The 16,732-nt window shown below is 41.0% G+C and overlaps 2 protein-coding genes across 2 annotated transcripts; one reads left to right on the forward strand and one right to left on the reverse strand.

Annotated features, from left to right (window-relative positions):
* The first annotated feature begins 6,142 nt into the window (after positions 1 to 6,142).
* On the forward strand, positions 6,143 to 11,271 carry phyhd1 (phytanoyl-CoA dioxygenase domain containing 1). Its single transcript, XM_026173417.2, has 11 exons — positions 6,143 to 6,402; positions 7,297 to 7,455; positions 7,711 to 7,786; positions 7,876 to 7,923; positions 8,013 to 8,068; positions 8,153 to 8,215; positions 8,300 to 8,321; positions 9,176 to 9,304; positions 9,435 to 9,551; positions 9,945 to 10,071; positions 10,429 to 11,271. Exons 1-11 carry the CDS (start codon positions 6,370 to 6,372, stop codon positions 10,472 to 10,474), a joined length of 876 nt encoding a protein of 291 aa, XP_026029202.1. The 5' UTR covers positions 6,143 to 6,369; the 3' UTR covers positions 10,475 to 11,271.
* A 2,443-nt stretch (positions 11,272 to 13,714) lies between these two features.
* dolk (dolichol kinase) lies at positions 13,715 to 16,626 on the reverse strand. Its single transcript, XM_026173418.2, has 2 exons — positions 16,486 to 16,626; positions 13,715 to 15,839 (listed from the first exon to the last, which is right to left on the reverse strand). Exon 2 carries the CDS (start codon positions 15,707 to 15,709, stop codon positions 14,138 to 14,140), a length of 1,572 nt encoding a protein of 523 aa, XP_026029203.2. The 5' UTR covers positions 15,710 to 15,839; positions 16,486 to 16,626; the 3' UTR covers positions 13,715 to 14,137.
* Between the last annotated feature and the right edge of the window lie 106 nt (positions 16,627 to 16,732).

Raw genomic sequence — 16,732 nt, forward strand, 5'->3', positions numbered from 1 at the left:
TTTTTGGGAAAATCCATAGTAAATATGCACAATTTACTCTACTGTACTCTATATATTCTCATCTTTGAGCTCAGATTACAGGGAAACTGTAAGAGGTGACGCAGATATCTCACTGGATTCTGACTCTAGGCTGTCGCCACTCTGCACCCTGTGATCCACAGCCAAAATTACTGTACAGTTTTTGAGAAAATTGATAGTAAAATTTGCCCAATTTACTCTACTGTACTTTTAATATCCTCGTCTTTAACCTCAGATTACAGGAAAACTGTAAGAGGTGACGCAGATATTTCACTGGATTATGACTCTGGGTGACCCCCACTCTGCACCCTGTGATCCACAGCAAAAATTACTGTACAGTTTTTGAGAAAATTCATGGTAAAATCTTCACATTTTGCTTTACTGTACTCTACATATTGACATCTTTGAGCTCCGATTACAGGAAAACTATAAGAGGTGACGCAGATATTTCACTGGATTCTGAATCTAGGCTGTCTCCACTCTGCACCCTGTCATCCACAGCCAAAATTACTGTACGGTTTTTGAGAAAATTGATAGTAAAATCTTCCCATTTTGCTTTACTGTACTCTACATATTGACATCTTTGAGCTTAGATTACAGGAAAACTGTAAGAGGTGACGCAGATATTTCACTGGATTATGACTCTAGGCCATCTCCACTCTTCACCCTGTGATCCACAGCCAAAATTACTGTACGGATTTTGAGAAAATTGATAGTAAACTTTGCACAATTTACTCTACTGTACTCTATATATTCTCATCTTTGAGCTCAGATTACAGGAAAACTATAAGAGGTGACGCAGATATCTCACTGGATTATGACTCTGGGTGACCCCCACTCTTCACCCTGTTATCCACAGCCCAAATTACTGTACGGATTTTTAGAAAATTGATAGTAAACTTTGCACAATTTACTGTACTATACTCTATATATTCTCATCTTTGAGCTCAGATTACAGGAAAACTATAAGAGGTGACGCAGATATTTCACTGGATTATGAATCTAGGCTGTCGCCACTCTGCACCCTGTCATCCACAGCCAAAATTACTGTACGGTTTTTGAGAAAATTGATAGTAAAATCTTCCCATTTGCTTTACTGTACTCTACATATTGACATCTTTGAGCTCAGATTACAGGAAAACTATAAGAGGTGACACAGATATCTCACTGGATTCTGACTCTAGGCTGTCTCCACTCTGCACCCTGTGATCCACAGCCAAAATTACTGTACGGATTTTGAGAAAATTGATAGTAAACTTTGCACAATTTACTGTACTTTATATATTGACATCTTTGAGCTCAGATTACAGGAAAACTGTAAGAGGTGACGCAGATATCTCACTGGATTATGACTCTAGGCTGTCGCCACTCTGCACCCTGTGATCCACAGAAAAAATTACTGTACGGTTTTTGAGAAAATTGATAGTAAACTTTGCACAATTTACTCTACTGTACTTTTAATATTCTCATCTTTGACCTCAGATTACAGGAAAACTATAAGAGGTGACGCAGATATCTCACTGGATTATGACTCTGGGTGACCCCCACTCTGCACCCTGTGATCCACAGCAAAAATTACTGTACGGTTTTTGAGAAAATTGATAGTAAACTTTGCACAATTTACTCTACTGTACTCTATATATTCTCATCTTTGAGCTCAGATTACAGGAAAACTATAAGAGGTGACACAGATATCTCACTGGATTATGACTCTGGGTGACCCCCACTCTTCACCCTGTTATCCACAGCCCAAATTACTGTACTGATTTTTAGAAAATTGATAGTAAACTTTGCACAATTTACTGTACTATACTCTATATATTCTCATCTTTGAGCTCAGATTACAGGAAAACTGTAAGAGGTGACGCAGATATTTCACTGGATTATGAATCTAGGCTGTCGCCACTCTGCACCCTGTCATCCACAGCCAAAATTACTGTACGGTTTTTGAGAAAATTTATAGTAAAATCTTCCCATTTTGCTTTACTGTACTCTACATATTGACATCTTTGAGCTCAGATTACAGGAAAACTGTAAGAGGTGACGCAGATATCTCACTGGATTCTGACTCTAGGCTGTCTCCACTCTGCACCCTGTGATCCACAGCCAAAATTACTGTACGGATTTTGAGAAAATTGATAGTAAACTTTGCACAATTTACTGTACTGTACTTTATATATTGACATCTTTGAGCTCAGATTACAGGAAAACTGTAAGAGGTGACGCAGATATCTCACTGGATTATGACTCTAGGCTGTCGCCACTCTTCACCCTGTGATCCACAGAAAAAATTACTGTACGGTTTTTGAGAAAATTGATAGTAAACTTTGCACAATTTACTCTACTGTACTTTTAATATTCTCATCTTTGACCTCAGATTACAGGAAAACTATAAGAGGTGACGCAGATATCTCACTGGATTATGACTCTGGGTGACCCCCACTCTGCACCCTGTGATCCACAGCCAAAATTACTGTACGGATTTCTGATAAAATTAAATCCTATTCCATTACCAAACAAAATGAGTTCATTGAAGTATTTGCTTAACTACAAGAAATGTCTTTCCACACACAATTTAAATTTTTCAAAATGTCATTCACACACCACCTCAAGTATCAACTTCAGTTTTAGACATTATTTATTCAGTGCTTAATCACAACAATAGTCAACTTAAGGCACTTACATAATAAGTTAAACCTTACAATAATACATACAGAGAAAAACCCAACAATCATATGACCCCCTATGAGCAACAGTGGGAAGGAAAAACTCCCTTTTAACAGGAAGAAACCTCCGGCAGAACCAGGCTCAGGGAGGGGCGGCCATCTGCCTCAACCGGTCAGGGTGAGAAATTACATTTCTCAGATTACTGATTTCTCATATTACTACTACACAGTTTAGATACACTCAACAAAAATATAAACGCAACACCTTTGTTACTGCTCCCATTCCCCATGGGATGGACGTAGAGACCGAAAATTCATTCCAGATACACAATATAACCATCCCTCCCAAACAGTGGTCACAAATCAGTCCAAATGTGTGGTAGTGGGCACATCTGCCATATTGAGATAATCCATCCCACCTCACAGGTGTGCCACATCAGGATGCTGATCTGACATCATGAGTAGTGCACAGGTCCTGGGCTGGTGTGGTTACACGAGGTCTGCGGTTGTGAGGCCGGTTGGATGTGCTGCCATATTCTCTGAAACGCCTGTGGAGACGGCTTATGGTTGAGAAATGAACATTCAATGCACGGGCGACAGATCTGGTTGACATTCCTGCTGTCAGCATGCCAATTGCACGCTCCCTCATTGCTTGTGGCATCTGTGGCATTTTGCTGTGAGACAAAACTGCACATTCCAGGGTGGCCTTTTGTTGTGGGCAGTCTGAGGTACACCTGTGCACTACTCATGATGTCAGATCAGCATCCTGATGTGACACACCTGTGAGGTGGGATGGATTATCTCAATATGGCAGATGTGCCCACTACCACACATTTGGACTGATTTGTGACCACTGTTTGGGAGGGATGGTTATATTGTGTATCTGGAATGAATTTTCGGTCTCTACGTCCATCCCATGGGGAATGGGAGCAGTAACAAAGGTGTTGCGTTTATATTTTTGTTGAGTGTATCTAAACTGTGTAGTAGTAATATGAGAAATCAGTAATCTGAGAAATGTAATTTCTCACCCTGACCGGTTGAGGCAGATGGCCCCGCCCCTCCCTGAGCCTGGTTCTGCCGGAGGTTTCTTCCTGTTAAAAGGGAGTTTTTCCTTCCCACTGTTGCTCATAGGGGGTCATATGATTGTTGGGTTTTTCTCTGTATGTATTATTGTAAGGTTTAACTTATTATGTAAGTGCCTTAAGTTGACTATTGTTGTGATTAAGCACTGAATAAATAATGTCTAAAACTGAAGTTGATACTTGAGGTGGTGTGTGAATGACATTTTGAAAAATTTAAATTGTGTGTGGAAAGACATTTCTTGTAGTTAAGCAAATACTTCAATGAACTCATTTTGTTTGGTAATGGAATAGGATTTAATTTTATCAGAAATCCGTACAGTAATTTGGGCTGTGGATAACAGGGTGAAGAGTGGGGGTCACCCAGAGTCATAATCCAGTGAGATATCTGCGTCACCTCTTATAGTTTTCCTGTAATCTGAGCTCAAAGATGAGAATATATAGAGTACAGTAGAGTAAATTGTGCAAAGTTTACTATCAATTTTCTCAAAAACCGTACAGTAATTTTGGCTGTGGATGACAGGGTGCAGAGTGGAGATGGCCTAGATTCATAATCCAGTGAAATATCTGCGTCACCTCTTACAGTTTTCCTGTAATCGGAACTCAAAGATGTCAATATGTAGAGTACAGTGAAGCAAAATGGGAAGATTTTACTATCAATTTTCTCAAAAACCGTACAGTAATTTTGGCTGTGGATCACAGGGTGCAGAGTGGAGATGGCCTAGATTCATAATCCAGTGAAATATCTGCGTCACCTCTTATAGTTTTCCTGTAATCTGAGGCCAAAGATGTCAATATGTAGAGTACAGTAAAGCAAAATGGGAAGATTTTGCTATGAATTTTCTCAAAATCCATACAGTAATTTTGGCTGTGGATCACAGGGTGCAGAGTGGGGGTCACCCAGAGTCATAATCCAGTGAGATATCTGCGTCACCTCTTACAGTTTTCCTGTAATCTAAGATCAAAGATGAGAATATATAGAGTACAGTAGAGTAAATTGTGCAAAGTTTACTATCAATTTTCTCAAAATCCGTACAGTAATTTTGGCTGTGGATCACAGGGTGCAGAGTGGAGATGGCCTAGATTCATAATCCAGTGAAATATCTGCGTCACCTCTTACAGTTTTCCTGTAATCGGAGCTCAAAGATGTCAATATGTAGAGTACAGTAAAGCAAAATGGGAAGATTTTACCATGAATTTTCTCAAAAACTGTACAGTAATTTTGGCTGTGGATGACAGGGTGCAGAGTGGCGACAGCCTAGATTCAGAATCCAGTGAAATATCTGCGTCACCTCTTATAGTTTTCCTGTAATCGGAGCTCAAAGATGTCAATATGTAGAGTACAGTAAAGCAAAATGGGAAGATTTTACCATGAATTTTCTCAAAAACTGTACAGTAATTTTTGCTGTGGATCACAGGGTGCAGAGTGGGGGTCACCCAGAGTCATAATCCAGTGAGATATCTGCGTCACCTCTTACAGTTTTCCTGTAATCTAAGCTCAAAGATGAGAATATATAGAGTACAGTAGAGTAAATTGTGCAAAGTTTACTATCAATTTTCTCAAAATCCGTACAGTAATTTTGGCTGTGGATGACAGGGTGCAGAGTGGAGATGGCCTAGATTCATAATCCAGTGAAATATCTGCGTCACCTCTTACAGTTTTCCTGTAATCGGAGCTCAAAGATGTCAATATGTAGAGTACAGTAAAGCAAAATGGGAAGATTTTACCATGAATTTTCTCAAAAACTGTACAGTAATTTTGGCTGTGGATGACAGGGTGAAGAGTGGCGACAGCCTAGATTCATAATCCAGTGAAATATCTGCGTCACCTCTTATAGTTTTCCTGTAATCGGAGATCAAAGATGTCAATATGTAGAGTACAGTAAAGCAAAATGGGAAGATTTTACTATCAATTTTCTCAAAAACTGTACAGTAATTTTGGCTGTGGATCACAGGGTGCAGAGTGGGGGTCACCCAGAGTCAGAATCCAGTGAGATATCTGCGTCACCTCTTTCAGTTTTCCTGTAATCTGAGCTCAAAGATGAGGACATTAAAAGTATAGTTGAGTAAATTGGGTAAATTTTATTGTTAATTTTCTCTGAATCATACAGTAATTTGGGCTGTGGATCACAGGGGTGAAAGTGGAGATTAACCAAAACTGGGAGTGGATTGTGAAGTAAAATAGTGTCAGGACAGAAAACACTGCGTTTCTAAGCCAGTCGGCACCTATACCGTAATATGCGTAAGAGTAGTGCAACAACATTTTAGGTGCGGCTGGCGGGGCGGCTAGCTTGACTGCGACTTCGTAAGTGAGGGCTCACTTGACCGCAGTCATTTGAGGGACGCATTTCGAGCAGCCTTTGAATTGGGACAGCCTTCGGCGCGTCGCTGTGACGTAATCGGCCTTAAAATGTGGCCTCTGAGGCTGCAAACCCTGAATTGGGATACAGCCAAAGGTCCAGAAATCCTATTACGGTCTCTGTATGATAACACTTTAATTTAAGTAGACACGTCACGTGGTCGGATACGAACAGGCTGTGCTTCAACCAGGGGGAGAGACGCAGGCGCATCGGTCCCGTGCAGTGGATTTCTCTCAGCGGAACGCCATGGATTTTATGACAGATCAGGATGTGCAGAGGGTGAGGATTACTTTCCCATACCGATGAAAATGACATGGAAGTGCAGTTTACAGTTAAATTACCAATGCTCAGTTAAATAATTAGCAATTTGATCACTGTTTGCTTCGAATAGAAAACAGTTTTACTTTTGCGATGTCGATTGTGCATCAGAAGCCTCTTCCGTATTATATATGGTAATAAGATTGTATTTTGTCGCTGTATTCAAATGAAATGTACATTTCACATGCACAACACCCTGCAGCCACAAGTGGTCTACTGGCGTCAGTAAACGCCCCCTGTTTCAGCTAGGAAAACACCATATGTGCCCTCAGGAGTAAATTCCCCATTTTCCAACACTTACTCTGTTCTTGTAAGCTACAGAAAAGCAGGAACTAACCCAGGCCATGCTGTAGTCTTGTAATCTTGCCGTAGTTTGCAAGCTTATAAGATAATATTTATAAAATATATATGTACTTAAACTATCCGATGGCAACTATTTTTCAACACATTCTCTCCGGTTGGGTTAAATCCTACGCAGCAGAAAACAGAACAATGCTGCAGGGCGGACAACAATTAAAACATGTTTTTTTTCCTCTTGTTGGATTATGATGCAGCTGTCATCCTTAAGAAATCAGTAACACAAGACACTCATTAGCCAAGAATAAAAAAAACAAAACTCAAATATTTTATGCAGCTGTTTTAATGTAATTATGCAATTTTAAACTGGGAACCGGCCTTAATATGTAGAATGTGTTTCACGTCTCATGGCTGTGAATTAAACTCTGGGTGTGACTTCAGTTTGAAATGTGAAAGAGACCTTTGTGTGAAAAGCAGGCATGAAAGGTCGAAAGGACGAGCCTCGGTGCTTCAGTTATTGCTCCTTCTGTCTGTAAACGGCTCAAATTTCCTTGACAGTACCAGGAGGATGGATACGTGGTTCTGGACGGGCTGCTGACCTCCCAGGAGTGTGATGAACTGAGGCAGAGGATGGCAGAGATTGTGGAGCGGATGGATGTCCCCGAACACTGCCGCACCACCTTCTCCACCTACCATGATGAGCAGCTAAAAACACAGGTGACCCAATGACCAACGCTGCACAGGATCTTTAACACTGTCAGCTTTCCTTTGAACAATGTTTCTTTCACATGCTTCCAATGACATCACCACTTGCAGATGCAGGTAAGGCAGCTGAGTGCGCACCCTCCTGTAGTCTTTCTACAAAATTAGCTTCACATTTACAGTTATTTGCCTCGACCTCTTTGACCCTGCAAGCAGACTCTTATGTCAACAGTGTAGTCAGTGTCGGTGTCTTTCCCCTCTGACCTGCAGGGAAATGCTGACTATTTCATCACAAGTGGAGATAGGATCCGATTCTTCTTTGAGAAAGGGGTTTTTGATGACAAAGGTGAGTTCCAGTGAAATTCTTTCTACACTGTCTTTCATTTCTCATGCTGTGAAACTCCAAAATGAGATGATGCTTTTCTCACCTTGCAGGGGAGTTTATTGTACCCAAGCAGCGGTCACTAAATAAAGTTGGACATGGTGAGCTTTTGGGGTTTTCCAACAACACATAGCCTATAAACTGTTGCATAAAAATCTCCTAACTGCTAGGTATTTTTTTTTTCTTTTAGCACTGCATGCCTATGAGCCGTTGTACGAAAAGGTTACACATTCGCCCAAAGTCCAGGTGAGCTAACAGGTTGACGGAGTGAAAGAATGATTTACTGAGTCACAGAATAACTAACTGTCCAATGAAATGTCATTCTCCTAGGGCATAGCTAAAAAGCTGGGCCTAGTGAGTCCTGTGATTCTCCAAAGTATGTTCATATTTAAGGTAAATGGCCTTATACTGTTAGACAGTGCTACATAATGACTTATTAAAACGTAAAGACTGAAATAAGAACCTTATCTTTTACAGCAACCAGGCATCGGTGGGGAAGGTAAGAAAATTCAGCAGAATATTTTTGTCAGTAATGAGTACACATTCCCGATCACATTTTTTAACCAAAGATCCCTTCTTATCCTTATTTCTGTCTCATATTAAAGACACTCAAATTTGGTATAAAAACACGAAAGTAAAAGCAAAAAAACTGACATAAAAACCTTGTAAATAATGGAACATTTACGCCGTGGCCACATTATTAGGAATACCGGTAAAATCTGTTTTGCCATGAATTCCACCTTTTGTGAAACTTACATCTTTTTGCCTTTTGTTGATGGTAGTTTATGTTAACGGGGTGCCAAAATACTGCCATGACATTTCATTCTACTGAAAGTGAGGCATGAAAGCGACTAGCCTAAACACAGGTTAGCATTATTCTAAATCCCATCAATATTTGTTTTGTAATGAAGCTGAATTTAAGTCGCAGTTGGAACCTTGTTAAAGTTTAAAAGGTTCAGTGTTTTCCAGATGCTGTATAATATGACCTATATTTCGGGAGGCCATCCCATGACTGAAAATGTTTAATTTAGAAATTTATCCCTAAACGATGACAGAGCATCCACCATGTCTGCCACTTCTTTCTGTCCAGTTTCCTCAAATTCTTTAAGGACACACTGCACACTTTTGGCTGATAGCTGATTGGGAATTCCAGTGTCACTGACAAAATACGGTTTTATGGAAAGGAAATTAGAGATTTATTTTATGTCAGGCTTCTATTAACAAAGTAAATACGGTTCATCTGGTTAGTTAGATGCAAAACCTATAACAAAACCTTCAGTTTAGAGGTGGTTGTCTGTATACATTCATATAATTTTAAATTATATCCATAGCGGATTCTCATGTGTTTCTTAGTGACTCCACACCAAGATGCTACATTTCTGTACACGGAGCCCCTGGGCAGAGTTATGGGGGTGTGGATTGCCCTGGAAGATGCTACTATTAACAATGGCTGTCTGTGGTTTATCCCAGGATCACACAACAGTAAGTATCTACCAGAATGTCTGTATAGTGTATATGTTATCCAGCTACTGCTCTGCCACATATTTCTGAAATAGTTTTTAAGGTTTATTTATTGCATGTTATAATTTAATATTTTCTCTTTTTGCCCCAGGCGGTATCACTAGACGTATGGTGCGTACTCCAAAGGGCACCTTTCCCCTGACCGACTTTATCGGTAGAGAGCAGACATACGATGACGAGAAGTTTGTTGCCGCACCAGTGAAAAAAGGTCATTAGCATAAATCTAAATTTAGTCGGTGATTGATGGATGCATTTTTGAATTTTGTGACATTTTGCAACTGAAATTGTAAAAAAAAATGTTGTTGCTTATAAAGAAACTTTTGACCGTCGACAGCTCAGGACAGTTCACCTTAGATTAAATGCCATGAGTTTTTTTCTTTTTCTGCACTGTTATAATAATAATAATAATAATAATGGATTGGATTTATATAGCGCTTTTCAAGGCACCCAAAGCGCTTTACAATGCCACTATTCATTCACTCTCACATTCACACACTGGTGGAGGCAGCTACAGTTGTAGCCACAGCTGCCCTGGGGCAGACTGACAGAAGCGAGGCTGCCATATCGCGCCATCGGCCCTTAAATAAATTCCCTTGTTCAGGTGGTGTCATCCTGATCCACGGACAGGTGGTGCATCGAAGTGCTGAAAACACCTCTGAAGAGTCTCGTCATGTCTACACCTTCCACATCATGGAAGCCCAGCAGACCCGCTGGAGCCCTGACAACTGGTGAGACTTTATCCGTGTGGGCTGGCCTTGTGACATTTCTTTTATTTGACTACATATTTCTGGCAAGTGATTGTCTCAGTTAACATGTAGTAAAATAGAGATGTTCCTCATTAATTTGTTTAATGTCAGTTTTGTGTTGATGCACACGTCAAGTAGACTTCAAATAAGCACAGATTTGTTTAGAGCAACCCTTGTGTGTGTTCATACAACATATCTAGATTTGTATATGTCAGCATTTAGTTTTGTATGGAAAATCAGTGTTCTCTCATTAATGCAAACTTTATGAAACAAGATGCTCCAAAGAAATTTCCCAAGCCTGACCTGTCCATCTTATTTCCATCTCTTTGGTCCTGTAAGGTTGCAGCCCACTGAAGACCTCCCTTTCCCACCTCTCTACACTTGAAGGATTCTTTGGCATCCGGTGCTGCTCCCAAAGAATAACCAGCATCTATGATATTATCATCAAGGAAAAAAAATCAGATAATACTGTTTCATTAACTTCCCAAAGAATGGCTGTGCTTGCAATATTCTTCTGATAAGGGTAAAAGGATCTTATTACACAAGAAAACTATAGGCTGAATCCTGAGCTCAGCCTATTGTTCCTGTATCGATTGTAGCCAAGTGTTATTCATGACCCATGATAGCAAAGACATAGAAAAAATAGACATGTATAAATAAGATATACTACCAGTCAAAAGTTTGGACACACCTTCTGATTTAATGGTTTGTCTTTATTTTTATGGCTGTTTATGGCATTGCAACTGTGAATGAACACACATGGAATTATGTAGTTAACAAAAAAAAAGTGAAATACCTCAAAACATGTTTTATATTTTACATTCTTCAACATAGCCACCCTTTGCTTTGATTGCTGCTTTGCACACTCTTGGCAGTCTCTCAATGAGCTTCATGAGGTTATCACCTGAAATAGTTTGTGTCCAAACTTTTGACTGGTAATGTAAATCCATCCATTTCTCTAAACTTGAACAATTTGGAGTCACTGGGCTACTGAGAGGTGGCTACACCCTGGACAGGTTCACAGTCTATTGCGGTCTATTCACACCTATGGTCAATTTAGAACCACCAGTTAACCTAACTTACATGTTTTTGGAGTGTGGGAAGAAGCCGGATTACCTGGAAATCACTCACATAGGCATAGGGAGAATAGACAAACTCCACAGAGGTGGTCCCCAACCCCAATCACAAACCCTGTGCTGTGCTGTGCTGTCTGCAAAACATTTTTGTTAATATCTTAAACTTCCAGAATAGTTCTTCTGGGGGACATTCAAAATGAATGTTTTGATATGCTTTGCCACTCAATACAATTCTGTTTATAAAGCACTAAATCAGTTTTCTATTTATATAAAATATAGATTATATTTTAGGGTAAAGAACCTACAATAATGAAGAGAAAATCCCAACAATCTGATGACTCCCTATGAGTGAGTACTTGGCAACAGTGTGAAGGAAAAACTCCCTCTTAACAGGAAGAAAGCTTCAGAATTACCAGGAGCAGGGAGGGAATACCATGTGCCACGACCTTTAGGAAGTGATGAGGGAAGGAAGACCCAGTTGAGCATTTCTTTGAAATGGTGTACATCTGGGAAAGAGGCTTTGAGATGCATTTTTTTCCTTGGTCATGTCAAAAGTGACACATGCTCATCACGTGTATAGTAACCATATATTTAAAGGAAGTCCAGGCCATGGATTAGCTGCTGTGTTCTCTGCAGGTTTCAGGCTGTTAACAGCAGCAGGTTTGCAGTTGAAAGACTACACCTAAACTTTCTTGCATGCCTCAAGAAAACAGCTCAACACCAGACTGATTTTGCAGCATGCAGCATTATAATTATGTTAACACTTGAAACCATGTTTTAATAACATTGTAATAAGTCTGTTAACTCCATATTTAACCAGCTTTCCTTCCTGGCTTTAAATAGACTTTATTGATATTGCACTTTTTCAGTCAAAACACTTAAAGCACACACACATTCATAGGATTTTTTTTTTTTTTTTTAATTACATACTGTACAACGCGTTTTCGATCAGTCTCACACGCTGCTGATTTACCTGCAGCAGTGTTGCTTTCATCCGATATACTGTGTTTGAAATTTTTGCATTTTTGTGCCGATTTGATCGTCCTTAGGAAAATATACTGTTCTTCCGCCAGTATTCCAGTTTGACAAATTCAGTCTGTGCATCTGCTTAGCCAGTCTGCTTATGTCAAGTTATCACAAAAAAAAAAAAAAAAACCGCAAGCTTGGCCAATCTCTGGTTCCTTACTAACCAGCATTTAGACTAATAATTTTTTCTAACTTAATTATAAATTTGCTGGAAAAGTGTTTTAAATTGTGGCTGAAATTTTTTTTTTTTTTTAAATAAACATTTTTTTTGATCAAGTCTCCATGGAGATTTCACTGTGCAACTGACATTTCCACCCACCTTTATTAAGCATTTCTTCATCAGCATTGTCAACAGCTTTATTCTTGTGCAAGATCTTTTTAAATGATTTGTGCCCAAATAAGACAATGAATTCCTCCATTTATAGACAACAGTGAGCATCTCTGCTTTCAAGTATGTTCATTTTAAGACCCAACTTAAAATGAAAAAGACAAAGCTTTATGTACGTGTAATTATTAAGCGCAGCATTCAAACTCCTCGTGTTAGTGTCACAAATCAAAGTGAAAAAGCGAAGGGATAATCTTTGTGTTGTTAAAATACAGTCGCTCACATAGGTCCTACATCTCAATCTTCAAAAAACAAAACAAAAACAACAACCCCCCCCCCCAAAAAAACCCCAAAACAAGCTTTGTTTGTTCTCAGATGTTCTGAAACATGCAATACTAAATTTTTCTTTCAGAATGTAAGAATGTTGGAAAAAGAAACACACCAGCAGGATCATCAGAACATTAAAAACAAACAAACAAAAACAAACATACAAAAAAGAAACACTTTTTACAGATGAACTGAAAACAGCTCCATTTCCTTTTCTGCAAATGACGAGATCAAACCCAATAGAAATTATAGTATATTGCTATAAAGCACATAAAACAATAATTTAGAAGTAACTCTTGCTGTAAAAGTTGCCAAAACGTAAAGGCCTGTGTGCATGGGTGTGGCCCAAAAGCATATCTACAATGTCCAAAAAACCCCCAAAACACTAAAGGCTCAGTATTACAAGGAAATGTAGATATTTAAGGGGTGTAGGGTCCCATTAAACCACAAACCGGTAAGCAAAGTTGATTTATCTGACAAAAATATATGCGGTAGGACAACCGGCATACACATTACAGTACTGCATTATCACATCAGTCTCATGCAGGAGCATAGTGTGTTTCTACCATATATAAGTATAAATCAGCCCTTTAAATAAGAGTTGAAATGGGCTGCCATGCTAGCGTCTACAGCTTCTATTATGGTAGGTTGTGTGTGATAGAAAATAGACTTCTTAAGGCAAGTATTTTCAGAAGAAACTTCTTCATATTGCCATCAGGGAGGCAAACATAATAATAAAGACGTGAGAAAGTTGATTAAAAGACATATCAATAATTTAAAGTTAACTTATGTTCTTCGAAAGGCAATACAAGGCATGTATCTGTTTACGAAATAAAAACGACAGGACATTTTGAGTGTTTCTTGCTGATTATAAAAAAAAAAAAAAAAAAAAAAGGATTTCTATTTAAGAAACACTTTTTTTCCCCCTCCACACTCTGCTAAACTGAGTCTCCCGTTGCATAATTTAGGAGCTGTTGGTGTCGGTGGCAGAGAAAACATACGCCACCTCTGTCGCAAGGCTCAGACTTGATCTAAAATGTTCCACTGGTCATTGGAAAGGATACTGAAAATGATCTAAAGACAACAGACTGTCATGCCAACACTGTCGCATGTAAAGGTTTGTCGATACCCTGGTCGGTTAATCTGACTGCTTTCAATCGCATTGTGCTGGTCAAAAATAACTACCGATCATCTCCACAGACTACGAAAGACAGCTTTTTTTTTGTCCCAAGTTCACCACCAGAAATGGCTGAGAAACAGGCAGTGGATCTGCTTGTTTGTATGATCGGTCCATTCAAAGCAACAGGAGGATGAAGAGGTAGAGTGGAAGCAGCAGGTTGTCTATTTGGGAGGTGTAGGCTTCCAGCATGGCCACCAGAGTGATGGAGCCAACAATCCATGAGTAGGTGGTGTTCAGATTGATGCTGCTGTCAAAGATGAGAAACATGGCCACGGCGATGATCTGGGCGAACACAGATGTCGCAGTCCCCTCTAAGGTTTTCTTGGTGCCGGGCCAATGGATCTCCCCCATGGTACTGCCAAACACAGAGGCCACAGTGTCTCCAACTCCCACCGCGAGCACACCTGCGTAGGGCACCAGGCCACCCGCCCCTGGAAGTAGTCCCTTAGGGGCACAGGGTCCAGGAAACAGCCAAATGGGCAAAGACATGCCCAGTAGCAGGTAAATGTGGGTGAGGATGAGAGGCCCAGAGTCCCGCTCGTCCAGGAACAGAGTGAGCAACTGCCTGAGCAGCTGACCGAAAGGCCTGATTCGAAAGTAACGCACATACTCCAGGAACAAGAAAACCGCCAGGCAACCCACAGATGCCACATGGAGCAGCTGCCTGTCGTAGATCAACCCTGGAATGTAGGTGGCCACTACAATCAGATGGAAGTACTTCCTGACGATGGTCGACGCCTGGTGCTTCTTGGAACCCGACTGGCGCTGATAGTTCTGATGTAGCACAACGCAACTTGCCACGACAGACAGAAACACCCAGTACGCCAGCAGACAGAGTCTCCTGTCATTCAACGTGATGAAGTCCAACAACCACATGAGGGGGTGGCGACCGATGAACAAAGACAGCCAGGGCATCAAGATCCCCAGACCCAGAACGGCTGTCATCATGTGAAAGAAGAGCGATGACCCCCAGCTCTCAGACTCCATGAAACAAAAGAGCAGGGCAAAGAAAACGCCCAGCAGCAGCGAGCCCACCACTAACACCGGGAGGAAATAGTTCACCGGGTCACCTTTGACCTCCGCCAGGTTCAGGGAGCGCTTGATTAGCTGGTTCACGATGAAGCTGATCCCACCGACAATGAGGAGTGCCTCTCCGGGCGTGAAGCAGCGTGGCAGCAGATAAAGCACAATCAGGCTGAGATAGACAAAGATCAGCAGCACCTCCAAGACCTCTATGACCTCAGACACCGTCAGGGTCTGCTTTGTGGTGTAGAGAATTGCGCTGCCGGCCATCCCTGCAATTACACAAGTGTTGGTGGGAACAGGTCTTGTGATTCCCAGTGCAATCAGGGAGAGGAACAGGGCTAGCATCATGCCTGTGATGGTGACCACCATGGAGAAGCGCTCAAAGTAGACATTCCCTGAGGCAGAGCACTTTTCTCTCAGTACCAGGCCCAACAAAGGCATCACCATAGAGGCCGGAACAATGCCGCTGTTCGCTGAAGGGCGAAACTGGAACACAGCACCCCCAGACCTGAGCAGACGGTCCCATTTATGCTGCACATAGAAAGCCTGTATCACCAGGGCTATGCTGCACCAGGAGTGCTGGTTCCAGACCGCCATGTGGACACATAGTACCACTGCCAAAACTACAGTGGACTCCACGTGCACCGGGTTGATTTGCATGGCTGCAGGGTGGGCGCTCACAAAGAGGGAGGAGGGTTGATCTGAACAGATGGTGTGCAGCAATGAAGGCCTTCTTCTGTCACTTCCTCTCTCTCACAGGCTTCATCATTTGGAAGGTAACTTTCCTTTGCTATGGATGTCCGAGGAAAAAGGGGAAAAAGTGTTAGCATTTAAGAGAAAAAAAAATACAGATCACAACAAACAGAAGAATGTGAAAAAATTAGATTCAAATGCTACTGTACTGAATGCTGAGTCTTTTCTTCGTTATTCTAACTCTGAACCTTGATCATGCTTTATCTGCTTCCTGCCATGAACTATGACCACACTGAAAATTCACCCCGTCAGTGAGAAATTCACACAGCTCAGATAGCACGAGTAAAAGGCCACACATGAAACACATGTTCTTTCCACATCAGCTGCAACCTTTTGTTCCTGTGGGGGTCGGAGTTTGAGCTGTCTGTGTAGTGTGAGTTCTGTTTCAGCTATGGAGGCAATGCTTAACAAATGGTTATGAAAGCTGAAGGATACATTAGGGAAAGAAAATCAAAACAATAAAACTCCAGTTTGTTTCATTCATTCATACAGCCCAATGGGGCCAGATAATTCTCCCTACACCGAGGAACGCGTCTCTCTGGCAGCCGAGGATGCTTTAACCTCTGACGGCATCAAGCTAACGGCAGACTAACAAGCTCACTGTACAGAGCTAGCAAAACGCCAGCAGTAACTACTGGCAGCACTGACGCACAATACAGGCTGACAAAGACAAGCGTACATACCATACAAGCGCTGCGTTGTCTGAGCGGACGTGTGCAGTGAATCGCTATGAATCGGTGCCGTCCTTTCTGGACAGATTTGTTTCCTTTGTCAGCTGTCGGTCCTCTCACACCCAGTAGGAGGGGGCCATCTTTGACAGCCGGGTCACGTGGTACACTAAAAAAGTATCTCTTAAAGTCGTTACTTTTAAAGATTGTTTTAAATTTACTTTTTAATCTTAAAATTTGTGAAATAATTATATCACTATAA

Source organism: Astatotilapia calliptera, chromosome 7 (genome assembly GCF_964374335.1).
Source record: "Astatotilapia calliptera chromosome 7, fAstCal68.1, whole genome shotgun sequence".
Classification (NCBI taxonomy): Eukaryota; Metazoa; Chordata; class Actinopteri; order Cichliformes; family Cichlidae; genus Astatotilapia; species Astatotilapia calliptera.